Source organism: Alligator mississippiensis, chromosome 13, assembly GCF_030867095.1.
Source record: "Alligator mississippiensis isolate rAllMis1 chromosome 13, rAllMis1, whole genome shotgun sequence".
NCBI classification, from domain to species: Eukaryota; Metazoa; Chordata; order Crocodylia; family Alligatoridae; genus Alligator; species Alligator mississippiensis.
In genome coordinates, this window is record NC_081836.1 from 59,235,781 (window position 1) to 59,252,573 (window position 16,793).

At 60.6% G+C, this 16,793-nt stretch overlaps 1 protein-coding gene across 1 annotated transcript; it reads left to right on the top strand.

Moving 5' to 3' along the window:
- Positions 1 to 13,771: 13,771 nt before the first annotated feature.
- Positions 13,772 to 15,431, top strand: LOC109285078 (serine/arginine repetitive matrix protein 3-like). The gene is made up of 2 exons (XM_019495355.2): positions 13,772 to 13,980; positions 14,405 to 15,431. Exons 1-2 carry the CDS (start codon positions 13,943 to 13,945, stop codon positions 15,243 to 15,245), a joined length of 879 nt encoding a protein of 292 aa, XP_019350900.2. The 5' UTR covers positions 13,772 to 13,942; the 3' UTR covers positions 15,246 to 15,431.
- The last annotated feature ends 1,362 nt before the right edge of the window (positions 15,432 to 16,793 follow it).

Sequence of the window (16,793 nt, forward strand, 5' to 3'; positions counted from 1 at the left end):
CAAATCTCCATCAACATCTTCCTTTAACCTTGTTTCTGCATCTTTCCCTGGTTCCTTTCTTAAGCCTCTGTAGACAGACCCAGGATACCAGTTTCTGTCTCCTTTCCAGGACGCAGCAAGGTGCAGGCTGATGCAGGAACAGGCTGGTTCCACTTGGGACCAGCCACAACTTCAGCACAGATGTCACACCCGGTGCAAAACACTTGGAGGTGTCAGAACAGCTGCACAACCTCCCCGCGGGCACCCACCGCCGCGCGGCTGAGGCCAGAATCCCCCGGGCTCGTTGACAGCTGGCTCCACTCATCTCGGCCGCCTCCGGCCCAGGCTCAGGAGCCAGATCTTTGCCCAGGGAGCCCCGGGAAGCTCACGGGAAAACTTGCTGCAAGGTGATGTTGGCTGGGACCCGTGATGTTTGGATAAAGTTACGGTCCAGTGCCAATACCAGGCTGGCACGCCTCGCTGGGGTCCAAGGCCCACATCCATCAGGCCTAAACTTGGCCCTTAAATATTTGTGGCCTTACCCAAATCAAACCCAAACTCCTGAGAGCCCAGGTCTGCAGGGGAAGCGCAGAATCAGGGCAGATGTGCTGACGAGGCCATGTATCCCACAGGCCAGCCTCACGGCTCAGCACACAACCCGCCTGGCCCCGCACAGGCTGTTGTGCTGCGGCAAAGCCCGCAGCCCGGCCCCCACAGCCCTGGGTGACGCTTCGGTTTCCATATTCATAGACCATGTGGTTCAAATATCAGCTACTCCCCTGGGCCCTTTTGAACATAGCCTCATTCATTCATTAATTTGTTTTCCATATTTCTAAATAGAAAGCAGCCATTCCAGCAAGGAGAATCAATACCGCGCTCCCTAATTCATCTTAATTCTCACTACATCACAGGATCCACCGGGCTTTTAATCTTGGGTCTTCTTAATGAGATTTGGTTTGGTGAAGAATCTGATACTTCATTATGGCAGCCCCGCACCAACAGGTCTGATCATTAGTATTTTGCAGATGTTGCTTCCCCGGCATCACCGTCGTCCCAAGCCACTCTCGCGCCTACGCGGACATGCTCTGCCCCTGCCCGGAGCCGTCTGGCTGCGCTGCCCCGGCCCGTGCTCCCGGGACGGGACCGTCTGGGGGGCCGAGGCAGCCCCACACAACCCCAGTGGGGACGGGGAGCTGGGACTGGCCTGGCCCAGCTAGGCGCGGGGGGTGGCAGAGCACTTACCAGCCCAGCCGGGACGGAGGTGGTGACCCAGGACCTCGACGTCCCGGGAAGGCTGGCGAGGCTCAGCTGGCGTGAGTGTGCACGTGCGAGGAGGATCCCGAGAGCTGCAGGGCAGCCTTGGAAAAAGACCCCTCTCACCCACTGGCCTTACTGGTTGCACTGGTAGAGGTTCTGTGGTCACCCAGAAGGGCTTGGAAAGGGCTGCCCAAGCTCCCGCAGTGCCTGGGAGGCGGATGCTGTACCCAGCTCCCAGGCACAGCAGGAGGAAGGGCCTGCCCAAAGACTTGCCATCAGGGCATGGACCAGCCAGGAGCACAGCTCAGTCCGGCGGACGTGCTGCCAGGCGCAGGGACAGCAGTGCCTCACGGTGCTAGCGCTGCAGGCGGCTGATGGAGGCCATCCACGGGGCTCAGGCGTCACCCACTGGCACAGCATCTTAGGGGTTAACGCTCCACTTCCCACCACCATAATTACGCGGTGATGAATGTATAATTATGGTGTACACAGAATCCAAACAGATCATCAAGCCCCAGTGTAAACAGGAGAAACGCTGTTAAACATCTGAAGACGGGAGAGGAAGGGAAAGAGAGAGGAGAGCCTGACGTGGACGGAGGGGAAGACGCCAGGGCGCTGAGCCCTGCTGCCTGCGGCCCGCGGCGCCCTGCCCTCCCTGACCCTGGAGCCAAGGGGCACCGAGCGTCCTGGCAGAGGGGCCGGCAGGAAGGGGCGAAGGGCCTGACACGGCCAACATGCGACAGCACGCACGTGAACAGGCAACAGAGTCACTCCCCACCTGCAAATACAGCAGCAGGGGTCACGTCCCCAAAGGGCTGCCCTGCTCCGTCACGCAGGCAGGGAGCACGGCCGCAGCACCAGCAGCCACGGGCAGACATGCTGGCCCTGGGCACCAGACACCTGCTGCGAGGGCGGCACGGCACGCGGGCACCCTCCTGGGCACCCTGGGGAGGCGGACGGCAGGCCCTGGGCCAGCTTCCCCAGGAGCGCTGGTGCCTGTGATGCAAGGCAGCAGTGCCGGTGCCCGGGCCAGTGCTGCAGGGGGTTCCCCTCGCACGCGCAGGGGCCGACTTGAGCGAGCGGTGGGCAGGGCTCTGCTCTGACTTGGTTTCAAACGGCTGGCGGATGAGGAGAGGCAGGGCGTCGGGCTGGGTATTGATCCCCAGATGGATTTGCTCTAAGAGAGCAGTTCAGCGCCAGCCCCCCCGGCCCCTGGGAGATGGATGCGCCAGTGCAGAATCGATAGGAGGATGACGGCCGCGGGCTCCAGCAGGCCCAAGACGGTGACAAGAGCCCTGCCAGCCCGGCTGTCCCTGCCACGGTGGCTCTTAGACCGTCCCGATCCACGGCAGCCCCAGGCACGGCTGCAGGCAGCCTTGGGGCTGAGCGCACCCAGGGTCGCGGGAAATGCTGCCCTGCACCATGGGCAGTGCTGGCCCGCTTGGCACCGTGCCCTGGCAGCACCAACAAACCCAGCGTGGCTCCTCCGCGCTCCAGATCAGGGCATGCAGTGGTGCCCAGGGCTGCCGGGCGCCCTGCCGGCAGCCTGCGCCACAGGTCCGTACGAGCAGGCCACTCGAGGACGGGGCGGGCAGGGCAGCCACGCTGGGCTGGCGTGGGTCGTGCGAGGGAGCTGCTCCTGCACGAGGGATGCAGCACGAGGGAGCGCTGGGGCCCAGCCGGTGCACGGGCAGGCTTCGCCGTCGCACCTTCCAGGCCGCCTTCATAGGGGGAGCTGGGCAAGCGGCCTGCTCGGACGCCCCACTGCCCCAGCCAGCACGATGGGCCTGGCCTCATCCGCCAGACGTGGGCTCTGCGCCCCACGCACGTGCTGCTGCTTCTGTCAGTGGAGACAACCCGAGCTGAGGAAGCGTGCCTGCACGCAGAGCGAACGGACACGGCTTGTGGCCACCCCTGGCTCTTTCTGGTCCGGGGCCGCCCCACAAGGGCGTTCAGGATGGCTCAAGGTTCAGAAGCAGCAGGGCTGATGCAGGGCACCAGACCCACGGGGGAGGCAAGGACCCCGGGCAGCAGGGACGTGCCGCGCTCAGCCACTCCCGCCCTTCCCTGCACCCTTCTCCACACCTCCATCACCCGTCTTGCTGCCCGAAGTCACGCACGGTGCGGCAATGCGATGGGGGCCGTGGGGAGGCTATTCTGCGAGGAGAGGCCAACTAGGCGTGGGCCTCTCACCGAAGAGGAGCAACGACCGGGGCAGACGTACAGACATCACGGAGACGAGCCAGCACGTGGGGACGGCGGCGCACGAGTGCTCGCAGCGCTGGCACCAAGGGACGTGCAGTGGAGCAAGTAGGGAGCAGGCTAAAAACGAACGGCAGGAAGGTCTTTTGCTCACAGCTTGTCGTTCTCTCGGGGAACTCATCGCCACGAGACATTGTGTAGAGGCTGGTGGTGATGCAGGGAGGACAGGTGCATCGGTGCATGTGAAACATGGCAGCAGGGACGTAGTCTCCGAATTAGGACTGCCAGGGAAGGGCAGCAGGGCAGGAATCGGGCTGGGCAGGCCCTGCATGAGCACTGCCACCGGGATCTCGCCCCAGAGCGGCATCTCGGATGTTCGCGTGCTCCAAGGCCAGAAGCAGATGGTGCATTTGTCCTGGGACCAGCTGTGCTCGCGGTCGTGCTGGAACAGAAAATCCCAGGACTGGCGTGTGCACACATCGCCCTTCCAGGCGGGTTTGCGAGGGGCTGAATGTGGCAGAAAAGCGGCAGCATCGACTCAGCGACGAGCCCCCGGGGACACCCGCTCTGACGCGCTTGGCGATGTCCCGGGACAAACTGCGAGCACATCCCGTACCGGGAAGGTTTTCAGGGTTCGTCCTCACACAACAGGCGTGGATGTCCAAACGACTGCACCTCGTCCTGCGGCAGACTGGTTTCTCCAGGGACAAATGCGACGTCTGCTTGTAGCCGAAGTCTCCCCCGCTGCGCCGGCGTGCGCTGCCAGGCCCGACAGGCAGGGCTCTCACCTCCCCGCTAACCGACAGCTACGTTCCCATTTAGGCTCCCGCGCCAGCTGCCCAGAACTACGTATTTATTCGTGCTATATCTCAGGCACCGACAGAGCCGTCACATGCCATCTTCTGCGTATTTTTCATCTCAAATAGAGAATTCTGCAAGGCAAGAGGAAATAAAACAGAGCGTAATACAGCTTTGCTAAAATGGAATTTGCCAAAGACTTGCAGAAAAATGGATTTAATTAGGGCTGCTAATGGGGAGCAGTTTGTCCCTGAGATTTAAAGCTGAAACCAGAGGGTATCTATAATTTCAACATGTAAATTATATATAGGGGGTTATTTTTCACTTCTGCCTTAATTATAAAAATCCATCTTTATGAATCCCAAATTTGAGGCAAATAAAGCAAAGGCAGCAAAAATTCTGACATTTTATTTAAGAAAACTTGAGCGATGTCACAAAGGAAAAAAAGGAGGCTTCGCTGCGGATGAGACGGGTGCCAGGAAGGAAGTGGTGGTAGCAGACAGGCCTCGTTGGGCTAATTACTGTCGCACAACACAGCTGATTGTTAATGAGAGGGAGGACGTGGAAAGGAGGAAGGTGTGGTCGTCGGCACACCAGCCACGCTCAGCCCGGCTCGGTGCTGGGCTGCGACCGTCCTGCGTCTTGGTTCACAATTAGCCCGAGTGCCGAGGCCGGAGCAGTAATGGGCTTGACGAGCTCCACGTCCTAGGAGTGGCCGCAGCCCTGTCTTAAGCTGATTACTGCTGGATGGCTAAATTGCCTGGCAATTGTTTCTGCACATAAAAGGGCCGGGGGTTCTCGTTAGAGCCACTTCTCCCTTGCCTCCTGCATCGCCTCTGATTTTCTCCGAAAGCAAAGAGAGCCGCTTCTCTGAAATCCCGCCCGTTAGCCGGCTGCGACCCAGCGACCCCGGTAAATGAGTCCGGGTGCAGTAAAACACTGATTAATTTAATAATAAATATCCAAGACAACCAACTAGCGAGCGCGGCCTGGCCGCTGCCTCTGCTGCTGCTTCTCCGGCAGCGCGATGTATTTTAATACTACACCTCCACCCGGATCCGCACAGAATCAATGAGTGGAGTTCAAATGTGGCACATTTCCTATTTTCCTGACAGCTTATTTCATGGATCACAGGGACCAAAGTACAGCTGCTTATTCAACAGGGGAAAGAATGAATCAATTTTCATTCTTTAATACATTATGTGACCTACTCTATGTTGCTCTATCCTTTACAATGGCTCCAGTCTTTTTAAGGCCTTCAATTTTGTCAGATAGAGAAAATTTAAAATAATGACAGAATGCCCTGCCCTAGGACTGCTTCCAGCTGAATAACTGCTCTGCTGGTAATAAGTCCAAATGAAAGATATTATGTCACCCAGTTTGAATTAAACAGATGAACTATAGTCCTATATCATTAAAAATGAACCGATCTGCTGGAAGGTTTCCAGGCTCCTGCTCGGAGCAATCTGCCCAAGGTGCTGGCCGGGGGAAGGCTCCTCTCCTCTCCTCTCCAGCTCCGGTCGGCGCTTCTCTTCCAGCGCGCAAAGGCAGCGTTTGGCGCCAGGGCAGCGGCTGGGCGCAGCGGCTGCACGGAGGGCCGAGCCCGGGCGGCCTGCTCCCGCTGCGCTGGGGCTGTTTGCAGCCCTCCGCGGTCGCGCGTGCCGGCTCTGCTAACTCCTGCTGTGGCACCCCCCACCTGGTGTCCAGCCCCTCAGAGCCCGGGCCCCGCCGGGCAGCTCTGCCGGTCACTCGTGCCATGCACCCTGGGCCCAGGCCGCGAGGCTGCGGTTCTGCAGCTGACACCGCAGCCCGGGCAGGGACACGCTGCACCTCTGCCCCATCCGTATTCCCTGCCCCGGGCTCTCCGCCCCGTGCTGCCAGCCCCGTCGGACGACGTAGGAGCCCGTTGCGCGCAGCAGCACAGGCCTCGTTGTCTCGCTGCCCTCCTCGCTCCGCACAGGCGGCGTCAGAGCCCGTCACTGTGACGCTTGTATTGCAGTCGAACACAAGACCATCTCCCGAGGCGGACTGCTGCAGCGCGGGATCTCCGGCTGCTCTCTTTAATTTGCGAGCCCCGTCTCCCTCCGCCACCAGTAACCCACAGGGCTCTGGGCGTCCAGACGGCACAAGGCCCACGGCCCCCTCTCCTCTGTCCGCCAGCTCATCCTCACCGGCAAGTGACCCGCGCGGGCCACGCGGCTGTCTCATGTGGAGGAGGCAGCTGTCCAGGGACCGCGCCGACGTGGGCTGCATGGATGGACAAGCCCGACGGGCAGCGACTGGAACTGCACGCCCTGGCGTCCGGAGCATTTGGGTCCGGCACCTGCGCAGGCAGTGGGTGAACCGATCCGGGCATGGGCCTGAGGGTAGTTTCCACGCTCGGCGCCTCATCCTGCGTGGCTGACGGGTGATGCCCGCACTCCCTGGGCAGGCAGAGGGGCAGGAGAGCCATTCCCGTGGGAGCTGGGGCTGGGGCTGGCGCAGCCCAGGAGGAAGCGACGTGCCCCTCGGGCCTCTGCGCCTGGCGTCACCGTGCGGGCCAGCCGAGCCAAGCCCAAAACAGCCCGAGGACCAGGCAGGGTCCTCGCATAGCAGAGCTAAGCCCGTACGTGGAGGAGCCTGCCTGTGCGAGCACGGCGTGGTGGAGGGGGAACGCATCTCACTGCCAAGCACTGGTTTGATGCCAGCGAGCGCGTGCACGCGCAGGAGCACGACACACGTGGGACAGCTCCCGTGTGCGCTCCAGGCCACACGGCGCCGGCGCAGCAGGGCAGCGTGTCAGCCCCACGACGCGGTGAGACCAGCCTGCCCCAGTCACATCAGCACTCGTGGGGAGGCCTCGAGGGGTCGCCTCGCCCTCCCTCCTGCTCCAGGCAAGGGTCTCGCTGGCAGCCGCGTCTCTGCTGCTCAGACCCCGCATTACTTAGCCAAATGTGGCGCCGGCAGCCGGCGCTGCCCACAGCAGCTGCAGGTGCCATGGGCTCCCCTGGGACTGCTCGTCACCAGGCGGCGGGGGACGCTGGGCCATGCAGGGCATGCACCGGAGGCCGCGGCCCAGTGCTGATGGAGGACTGTGGACGCTGAAGAGCTGTGGGGCTGCCCCGTGGCAGGGCTGGGGATCAGCAGGGCAGGCTGAGGAGCATCCGCACACCGACTACTTCTGCCGTGGCTGACCCAGGGAGAGCAAGCTGGCGCTGGCGCGGCCTGGGGACCTCAGCGTGCCCCTGACCCGTCCGCCAGGGCCAGCGAGGGGCTCAGGATCCGACCGCGTGGCAGCCCCATGCGCTCAGACACGCCTGCAGCCGGTGCCCGTCACGCCCCTCGGCCCGCGATCCCACGGTGGGCTGTGCGGGGTCCTCCATCCTCCCGGCTGCACTGGCCCCCGCCCCGGGCTCCTGCGGGGCAGCCTTGTCTGCCAGGTGCCCCCGGGCTGGAGCCATGGCGCTGCTGCAGCCTGAGCTTGCCTGCGCGTTACGGCCGCGGCCCTGGTGCCCTCCGGCCGCAGGACGAAGCTGTGGCGCGAGGGCACGAGGGGAGGGCGCAGGGCCCGGCGGCTGCAGCCCCAAGGGACAAGGCCCCCCGGAAGGGGACCGGGCCGCGCCGTGACGCTTGCCCCGGCTGAGCCAGGCGCCCTGAAATGCAGGGTTTCATCAGCCACCACCTGCTGCGCAGGATTACTGTGCGGGGAAGCACCGCCCTGCAATTTCAGCTTGCAGATTATTTTTTTAATTTAGAAATATCCCTTGATGTTGTGGTTTTAATTACCCTCTCTTTGATGTTGTGGTTTTAATTACCCTCTCTTTGCTTTCTGTTTTTGCTTTATTATTTGTCCCGCGTTCACAGGTGATATTCGGCTTGCGCTCGGCGCCAGGGCCCGCCTCTCAGCCTGCGCGTCTCCCATCCCAGCGCGGTCGCGGAGGAAAGCCAGGCTCCACCGAGCCCGCGGCCAGAGAGACGGGGCACGGGGTGCTCCCACGCCAGCCTCGGGGATCCCTGCAGATCGAACACCCCCAGCCTCAGCGTTGGATGTGAGACCAGCCCGTCACTGCCCCGACGTGACAAAAGCCGGCACTGCTTCCATCGCTGCCAGGAATCGATCTGGATCGAAGCGCCCTCCCTGCGGTGCGCCCGGACCCCGGCCTGCTCCCTCCCCACAAGACACTCCTGTCCCCGGGCTCGCTCCCCCTCGTGTAGCAGGTTGCTGCCGATAACACCTGTCCTTCGTGCCACCCTGCACGCTCGTGCCCAGAGCATCCCCACCCTGCCTGGGCGCACCTCCTTGCAGCCGGGCCCGGAGGAGGCGCTCGAAGCGGATGGAGGAGCGGAGACCTCAGCCCTGAAGGGCTGCTCTTGCCGTGGAGCGCGGCACAAACCCAGAGTCAGCGGCGAGCCGCGGGACTCGTGGCCTGGGGCCAGCGGGTCTCTGCTCGCGGCCCCGGCCCAGGAGGGCAGGGAGCAATCAATGCCAGCCACCAGCTTCCATCAAATTAATGTGAAAAAAAAATGGAGACCAAATGAGACCTTTCCCTTTCAAACAAAGTACAAATTAACAGTCAGCCGCCTTTGAAAAATGGCCCTAATCCCTGTCTGCGTGGGGAGTTTGTTCCTGGTGCAATGTGCCATATTATGACAACGATATATTCTTCAAGTGAATGAAAACTAATGAATAACTAACACCCTGACAGCCCTGCTATTACCGAGCGCTTAGGACTTGGGTAAAACTGACAGAGCAAGATGAATGTGGCACTAATACGAGATGTTCCTCTGCATGGCTGGTCAGGGGAATCCAGATTTAATGGACATCGCAGATGGGTTAATTCTGCGGGCTGAGCTGGATGCCGAGCCTTCGCTGCCGGCTCTGCTGCGGCGTGGGTTTAATTAGTCTGGGCGACTGAGTCGCAGTTTCTAATCTCCTGTTCGTGAGGAATTCATAACGGGATCCTGGGACCAAGCAAAGAGACTTTCCCCATTGCTCACCTCTCCTGAATAACAAAAGGCCACCTCTGCCCCGCGCCAGCCCGTCCGTCTCCCCAGCCTGTGGCTGCTACCACTTCCAAACGTGCCCAGGCCGAGAGGCGCTCGCTCCCCGTCGTCCAGCACCGCGCGCACAACACCTCCGCGCGCCGGCTGCAGCTCAGAGCCGGGTTTCAACAAGGGACAGACGTGTGCGCGCTGCTCGCAGCGACAAGGCGGAGGAGGGAGCGAGGAGCCAGGCCAGCCCGGCAGGAGAGGGAGGACACGACGTGGCTCGGGCATCTCTGCCCGGCACTCGGAGGCCGTGGCTGCGGGCGCTGAACCCCCTCCTCGAAAAAGACCAGGACATTTAGGGTCAGGAAAGGCCGGTGGGCACAGAGCTAGGACTGCTCACAGAGGAGCTCCCGGGCATGTTGTGAAAAGCAGGGTTTTCTCTTTGCAAAAGGTGATGTGTCCAAAGTAGAGCTTCTTTCAGGAACAAATCCATTCCCATGAGATCTTTTCCATTTGAAAGTTTTGAGAAAATGGATGTTTCTAAATTCTCAATACATTCTTCTTGGGCATCTGCAAACATTAAACAGTCAGTTTTCCCATTGGAAATGGCTTTCCGTTTTAAAAATCAAGCCAATTATAGTAATTAAAAAAAAAAGGATCCAAATTTGCAAGGAACATTTTTATTGACATTAACTGAAATCTTTTTTTCTCTCCCCAGATTTTGCTCTCGTGGAAATTTTCCAGATTTTGATTCTGCGTCCCAGCTCGGGACAGGGAGGTTGGCTGAAACCCGCGTCCCACCGAGCTGCAGCTGGCGCGGCGATGCGCAGCCCTTTGTAGCTCAGGAAGATGGAGTGAAGGCTGAGGCCCCGCTCCAGCGGCACGCTGCCCTCGGAGCGATGCGCTCGCAGCCCACGTCCTGGCACCCCGCCTTGGGGCTAACGGGCACCGCAGGGACAGACCGCACGGGAGCTGCAAGACTGGCAAAACTCCTGTCTCGGAGAACAGGAGCCACCCACCCTGGCCCGCAGCAGCACCGCAAACCCCCGGGACACAGCCCTCCCTGACCCCTGCAGACCGCGCCCGGCCCCCCGGGCACTGCCGCTTGCCCCGGGATTCCCCCATCCATAGCGTGACCCGCGCGCTGCTCCTCAGGCTTGCTGCGGCGTCCGGCTGCTTTGTCCTCATGTATTATTCAGATGACCTTTGCCTTGGAAGCACAGCCCGTCTTCCGCTCTGCCGGCGGGGTTTCCTACATCCGTGCTGCTGCCCACCCCAGCTCCAGGACCAGGAGCCATCCGGGAAGAGGCTTCCCCGGGGCTGGGCACTGCAGCTACCATCACCTGGGAGCTGGTACCGCACGCGGATAGCGGGGGCAGTTTGTGGCTCGCCCACAACCCGAGCCAGCAAGCAGTCCCACGGGCACCCACAGAGACGTGGGCATGCAGCTGTCATGTGAGCCCCTGGCCCGTCATGTCTCTGCAGGAGCAGGCAGCAAAAGAACCGTTAAATCCATGCTGCGTCGGCCTGCCGCGGCTGTGATGGCAGCCCCAGGAGCCCTGCCACAGCCCTGCAGCCCCGGCAGAGCCAGGGAGGATCTTAACTCCAGTCATGACAAAGTTGAAGCGTATTAGAGGAAAGCTAAGCAGCTTGCTGGATGCCAAGCACATTAAATATTAATCTAACTATTGTGAGCACCAAAACGCTCATCTCTAGAAGCTCCCTGGCGCAAGTGTCAGAATCAGAGTGGAATTCAGGCTTTATTCACTTTCCATTAGCAACTTAAATTAAAAAAATGGTCAGAAAATGGGCAGTGAGTTGCAGAAGCCACTCAGTGCAGAGATAATTGGAGTCTAAGTGCAGTCGGCTAATCACTCCCGGAATATGCTTCTGATCGAGATAACACTGACTGACTGGTTTCCCCGCTTGGTTAAATCAGCTCAGACAGTCTCAGTTTCTCCTGACGTGGGACGGGATCTCTCAGCAGCCATAAGGCTGCTGGGGACGCGGGGGCGACAGGGCACGTGGGCAGCGCCTGGCCCCGGGAGAACAAGGCAGCCCGGTGGGAGGTGGGCGCGGGGCCGTGCGGTGAGGGGTGCTGCTGGGAGGGGGTCAGGCCAGGCCCCCGCGGGAACCCTCCTCTGGGACAAGGGTTTCTGGGGTGAAGCTGAGTGCGAGGCTACCACAACCCCCGTGCGGATCGGGGCGTCCCCCAGCCGGGGTGAGCCCGTCCTCGGTCCCCGGAGCAGCCGCCGTGCCCACCCCGCCACCCTGACAGGCAACACCGCTAGCACCACGGGCGCCCGTGTCCCCCAGGACGCGCGAGCTCGCCGAGCGTCTCGAGCAGCGTCTGGAGCCTGCCAGGCCTCGCTGTCCGTCTGCGCGCTGCCCGCAGCCTGCGTGGGATCGTCCTCGTGCTCCTCAGGGCCACGGTACACGTGCGCCTGCCTGGAACGAGGACGAGAACCGCTTTTACAGCAGCCTGCTTGGGTATTTGACTTTCCGCTTAATTATTAACTTTGCTGTAGTAAATAAAGGCTGTTTATGAATTCCATCCATCTCAGCAAGCGCTCTGCATGTAAAACACCCGGGACATTTGTAATGGGGAAACCGCGTTCAGTTTGGGTTTATTTAAAAGACTGAAATGATAAATAGTTATATTTTTGCAGATAGTCTTGTGGAGTTTCTTAAATTAAAATGCCTGCCAGCAATTATGCTTGACTTGCTCATCACTCCCTCATAACAGCCTAAAAGATGCGAGTGGACTAGAATAAATTGGGACTTTAAAGAGCCGGCGTGCCCGGCAGCAGCCGCTCGGGCGCGGAGGAGTCAGAGGCTCGGTGGGCGAACACGGCGCTCGGGATCCTGCGTTAGCGCCGCAGCCTCTCTCCAGCTCAGGAAACGTGCATCGCATGAGCTCCTTCGCCCCTGGCTGAGCTCTGGACGGGGCTGGCAGAAACGGGCTTGGTGGAGAAGTGCAGAAATCGGCGTTTGTTCCCGCTGACGTCCAGTGGTTTGCATCCGGCAGCGACAGGACGTTCCCCCTCCTCCTGCTCAGCGCTAGTCTGGACAACGGGCCGCGGCCAGACCCCCAGGGAAACGCAGACCCCGCCGCCCGCCCCGGGACCAGCCGCGCTGCTGGGAGACGCGAGGCTGAGGCACCAGCCAGCAGCAATCCCCGCCGACCCCACGGCGTCCCTCCAGGACTCAGCTCCCGGGCAGACGACTGTGCCTGGGGCAGGACAGAGGCCTCGCCGGCCGCCACGCGCCTCCTCCGAGGGGTCTCGCTCTGCTCAGGGCAGTTAAGAAACGTCGCTCCTGCTATTACAGGGATCTCGCCCTCCTCCTCCCGCGGCCTCCGACACGGAGAGCAGGGGCTGCCTCGGACACGCCCGGCGCTCGCGAGCATCGCGGCGAGGGTGGCCGGCCGCACTTCTGCTCAGAAATAAGTCGTGGAGCCCGCGAGGCCCGGCCCGGCAGGACAGCCTCGGAGCGACGTTCATTCAGTTTGCACTAGGCCTGTGCCGTATTAATTATTTATGAGGATGTTTTCTTAAAGTAGTGTCTTTGCGCCTTAATTTTCAATTCCCTTAATGCTATGAGGCTGTCTACTGGCAACTCATCCATTATTAATGGCATTAAAACAATATTTGTTTTCCCCTGAATGCAGCTCTGAGTGCTGTCCTCATATCCGGTTGCATTTTTCTGAAACTTTAATGAGGGTCTCCGATTTCCTCCCAGCTCAGAGGCGAGGTGCGAGCTTGGCACCAGCACCCATGCCTTCGACACCGCTGTCAGAGCACGCACGGCCTGGTGCACCGCGCGGCTCCCGGGGCTGCAGCGATGGAGCTGAACAGGTGGGATGAGGCGGGAGGAGCAGCGGAGGGGCCGTAACTGGGCATTTCGGCGGTCGGGGTCAGAGGTGCCCGTCGTTCCCCTGAACGCTCTGTGCTTTCTCACGCCGGCCGGGGTCCCCGGGCTCGGCAGACAGCCCGCGCCGTCCCACCCGAACGGGATTCTTCCCCAGAAAGCAAGCAAACAGCACCACTGCTTTCATCTGCGAGAAGCATTTCAATTCAGCAAAGGGGCACGTGGAAGATCGTGGCGTTAAGGAAGATGTGCAATCTCAGGCTGTCCTCTCGCTGCCAGGGAGCATATAAAAAATTAAAGCCCGAGTCCTGCCTTCTGCCTTTCTGGGCCCTAATTATAAACACGTTTCCACAAGGAGGAGCCAACTGAAGTCTAATTTTGTGTGAAATGTCGTAATTTCAGTGCAGTGCTCACTTGATGTAGATTGGTAATTGGGGCTGTGGAATCAATTTTTCCCCTACTTGAAACACCCAAATGAGTATGAAATGCAGCGCGTTGGAGCCGCGCACGGCCCCTGCTCTGCCCCGCGAGCGCTCGCGGGGGGGCCGCCCTTCTGATCTATTTTTTATACGAGCGCAGCCTTCCCTCCGACTTTGATGTTCCATGTATGGGGCTATTATAGCCACTTGCCATTGAGATGCATGATCTGTAGCTAATCTCCAAAGCTTTGATGCAAGCAATAATTATTATTATTGATGTCATTGCTCCATATTTAAAACATGGAAATCTCTCTGCAAGCCAAGCCCATGGCCAGCGGGCAGGGGAGGGAGGCCTGCCCACACCCAGCCTGGCTATCTATCCCCTCCTGCTAAGGAAGAGGTCCCTGGGACAGTGCAGACGGTCCTCGTTAACCTCCACCAGCCTCCAGATGGGCGGACGGACGTATGGTGGATGCACGGACCAAGGGTAATGATGCAGCACGTGCCCAAGGCGCGATGCATGGAGAGTAACCCCAGGCCACGAGCCCTGGGGCTCCCACGTCCCAGCCGTTTGCTCGCGCTGCTGATTCTGACCCCGAGCAGGGGTGACGCTCTGCCCTCATCCCCGGGGAGCGAGGCTGGGCCTCTCCTCGCCCGTGCCAGCGCGAGCGCCTCTCCCCCGAGACGCCCGGGGCGCGCAGGCCTCTATTGGCACGCGGAGCTGCGGGGTGGCTGGGAGGTCCTGCCCCGTGCTTTCTCCTTCTCTGAGCTCTTCACTTGTACCTTGCCACCTCCATCTTAGATTTAAATCAAGTCAGGTTACCGTGGAAATTAGCAGAGACAATGGTTTTAATTAATTTCTGACAGATTAATTAACCCTCCCCCAAACTTCACCATTTCTTCACTTTTAGGAACTGGCCATCATTTTACCCAAGAGAGCCTGAACAGCAAAGCCACCGAGACCCCTCCAGCAAAAGCCTGGATCCGGTCTGCTTTAACCCTGCAGCCTCCAGCACCGTCTCGTCTCCTCCCTCCGACAGCGGAGACGCCGGCTCGGCGCAGGCACCGCACGCTGGGGACACCCAGGACATAGCAAAGGGCCAGCAAGGAGCCACGGGCAGACAGGCTCCCTGTCCCCACCTCGTAGATGGAGAGGGAGGGCCACCAAGAGGGGAGAGGAGATGTCCCAGGTCGCTGCATCAAACCTGGGCTGAGACCCCAGGCAAGTGTCCCCCAGCCTGCCCCGACCACAGAGCAAACGCCCTCCCCGAGCGCCCGCAGCGCGCAGGGAGCAGGGCTGCGACAGCTGGCCCAACCGCGGCGTGCCCGCTTACCGCCACGGCTGAAAACACGCCTGCCATCGGCGAAGGTTCAAACCGCCGGGACTCTCACGGGGCACGGAGCTACCGGTCGTCACCTCCGCGCCACCCCACAGCCCCGATCCTGCCCGGGGACAGGGACCGTCCACGTGGGGCTCCTGGTCCTGGTCCTCGGCCTGCCAGCGGCCCTTCTTTATCTCCAGCACACCCGGGCGCACGCAGAGCCTGCGTGATTCCCAAGCGATGGCAAATGTCACCGCTCATGTCACGGAAACAAGGAGGTGCCCCGGTGGGTCGGGTCCGGCACCCCAGAGCGCTTTGCTTCGCTGGAAAACGCATCCGCGGGTCTCTTCTGCGGAGGCCGGTGGAAGCGACAGGGCCGCAGACACAGCTAGTGGCCCCGTCTCCCAAAACGCACTTTATAGGTCTCTAATTACATTGGAGCAAATTGCATTAATATATTTAGCTACCTGTTTAATTAGGCTACTGGCAACCATTTCTGAGAAGTCAAATTTAATAACAGCTCTGAACACCTAACGGGTGGGAAAAAATTGTAGCATTTCAGGTTTGATTGCACACCGATGTTAATGGTTAATAAATTTTCAGAGCTTATGTATTGGAATAATTTGGGTGTGTGAAAACTCATTTTCATATCAAGAAACAATATTTGCTTTAATTATGTTAGTTTAATAGTGTGTCTACAGGAAACCTCGTTAGAAATCAGCAACAGACTAAAACCCAGACCCATATCATTGCCTCGCAGCCGCGCCGGCTAGCACCGCCGCAGGCCCCGTGCTCGGAGCGGCCGAGGCTGAGCGGCGAGGCAGGCCGGGCGGGATGGGGTGACCGGGGCTGGGAGCAGGCGCCGGCTACCCCAGCCTCACGCAGAGGCGAGGGAGCACCTCGGACCCAGCTGCCAGCGCCCCGCATCGCCCCTCGGGGACGGACCAGCTCCGGCGGGCGCTCGCTGCGCCACCCGTCTCTGCCTTGCCAGCTCCCGGGCCGTGTCCTTCCCCTCCCTGCTCGGCTGCTGCGCGGGCAGTCTCGGGATGTCAGAGGAGGCCGGTTCGGGAGCAATCTTCCACGGCACCGTGCCACGAGGAGCACGGTGCACCAGGCCTGCTTTCGCAATCAAATCAGGGATCGTCACCGCTAGCCGCCTCATCCCTGCCACCTCGTCACCCCGGCAGAAAGGCTGCAGCAAAGCGGGCTGTCGCCAAGAGCCGGGGCGCGGGGGCACGAAAATCATCCCAACCAGCGCCAGTGGAGTCGTACCCCTGCGCGTCCGCATCGCCCCGCAGCCACGAGCAAGGAGCTGGCTGCCTCTGCGCGTCCGCATTTGATTTCCAAAACGGAAGAGCTGAGCTGGGAGCAGCATATTGATCTTGAGAGGGTGACAGCAGCCCGAACACGCTGCCGCACGATGACACGGGGAGCTCCCAGATGTCTTTATCACCAGTCACGGCGTTTCATTTGATTTCCCCAACCGAGATCTCTCGTTAATCTGTGTCGCTTTGTGAAGGAATCCTCCCTGCTCAGAAGGGACCGGGTTCACGGAGGACCACGTCAGCCACGTCATTCTCCAGTCGAGCGAGCGAGGCCGAGCACATGGGGCGGGAAGCCAGACAACGCCAGAGCCGCTCTGCAGCCCCGTAGACACCCCTGCTCCCCTGGCCATGGCGCTGGAGGCAGAGGTCATCCTCGCACGTGAAGTCACCTCTGGTTTGATGCGACCCTTAGGTCAAATAGTTGCAAAACTTAATGGTCAAAGTCCCGGGAGGGAAAGCCCAGAGGAGAGAGGGGCTCGCCAAAAAGCAAAGCACTATGGCAAACCACAGCGCCGGTACGCAGAGCGCAGGCCCACGGCGCCGCGCGCTTCTGAACCTAGCGTGCGAGCCTAGCGCCCCGGGCCGAGGGAGGAGGGGAGGCCCCGCTCCCGTCTCCGAGACGAGAGCGCCCGGACGAGTCTGCAGACCCTGGA

Bases quoted from the DNA above. Each gene is read 5' to 3' on its own strand.
- LOC109285078 (XM_019495355.2), top strand. From the start codon at position 13,943: ATGGGCGGACGGACGTATGGTGGATGCACGGACCAAGG. The intron at 13,981-14,404 runs GTAATGATGCAG...CTTCACTTTTAG, and splicing joins GGTGGATGCACGGACCAAGG to GAACTGGCCATCATTTTACC.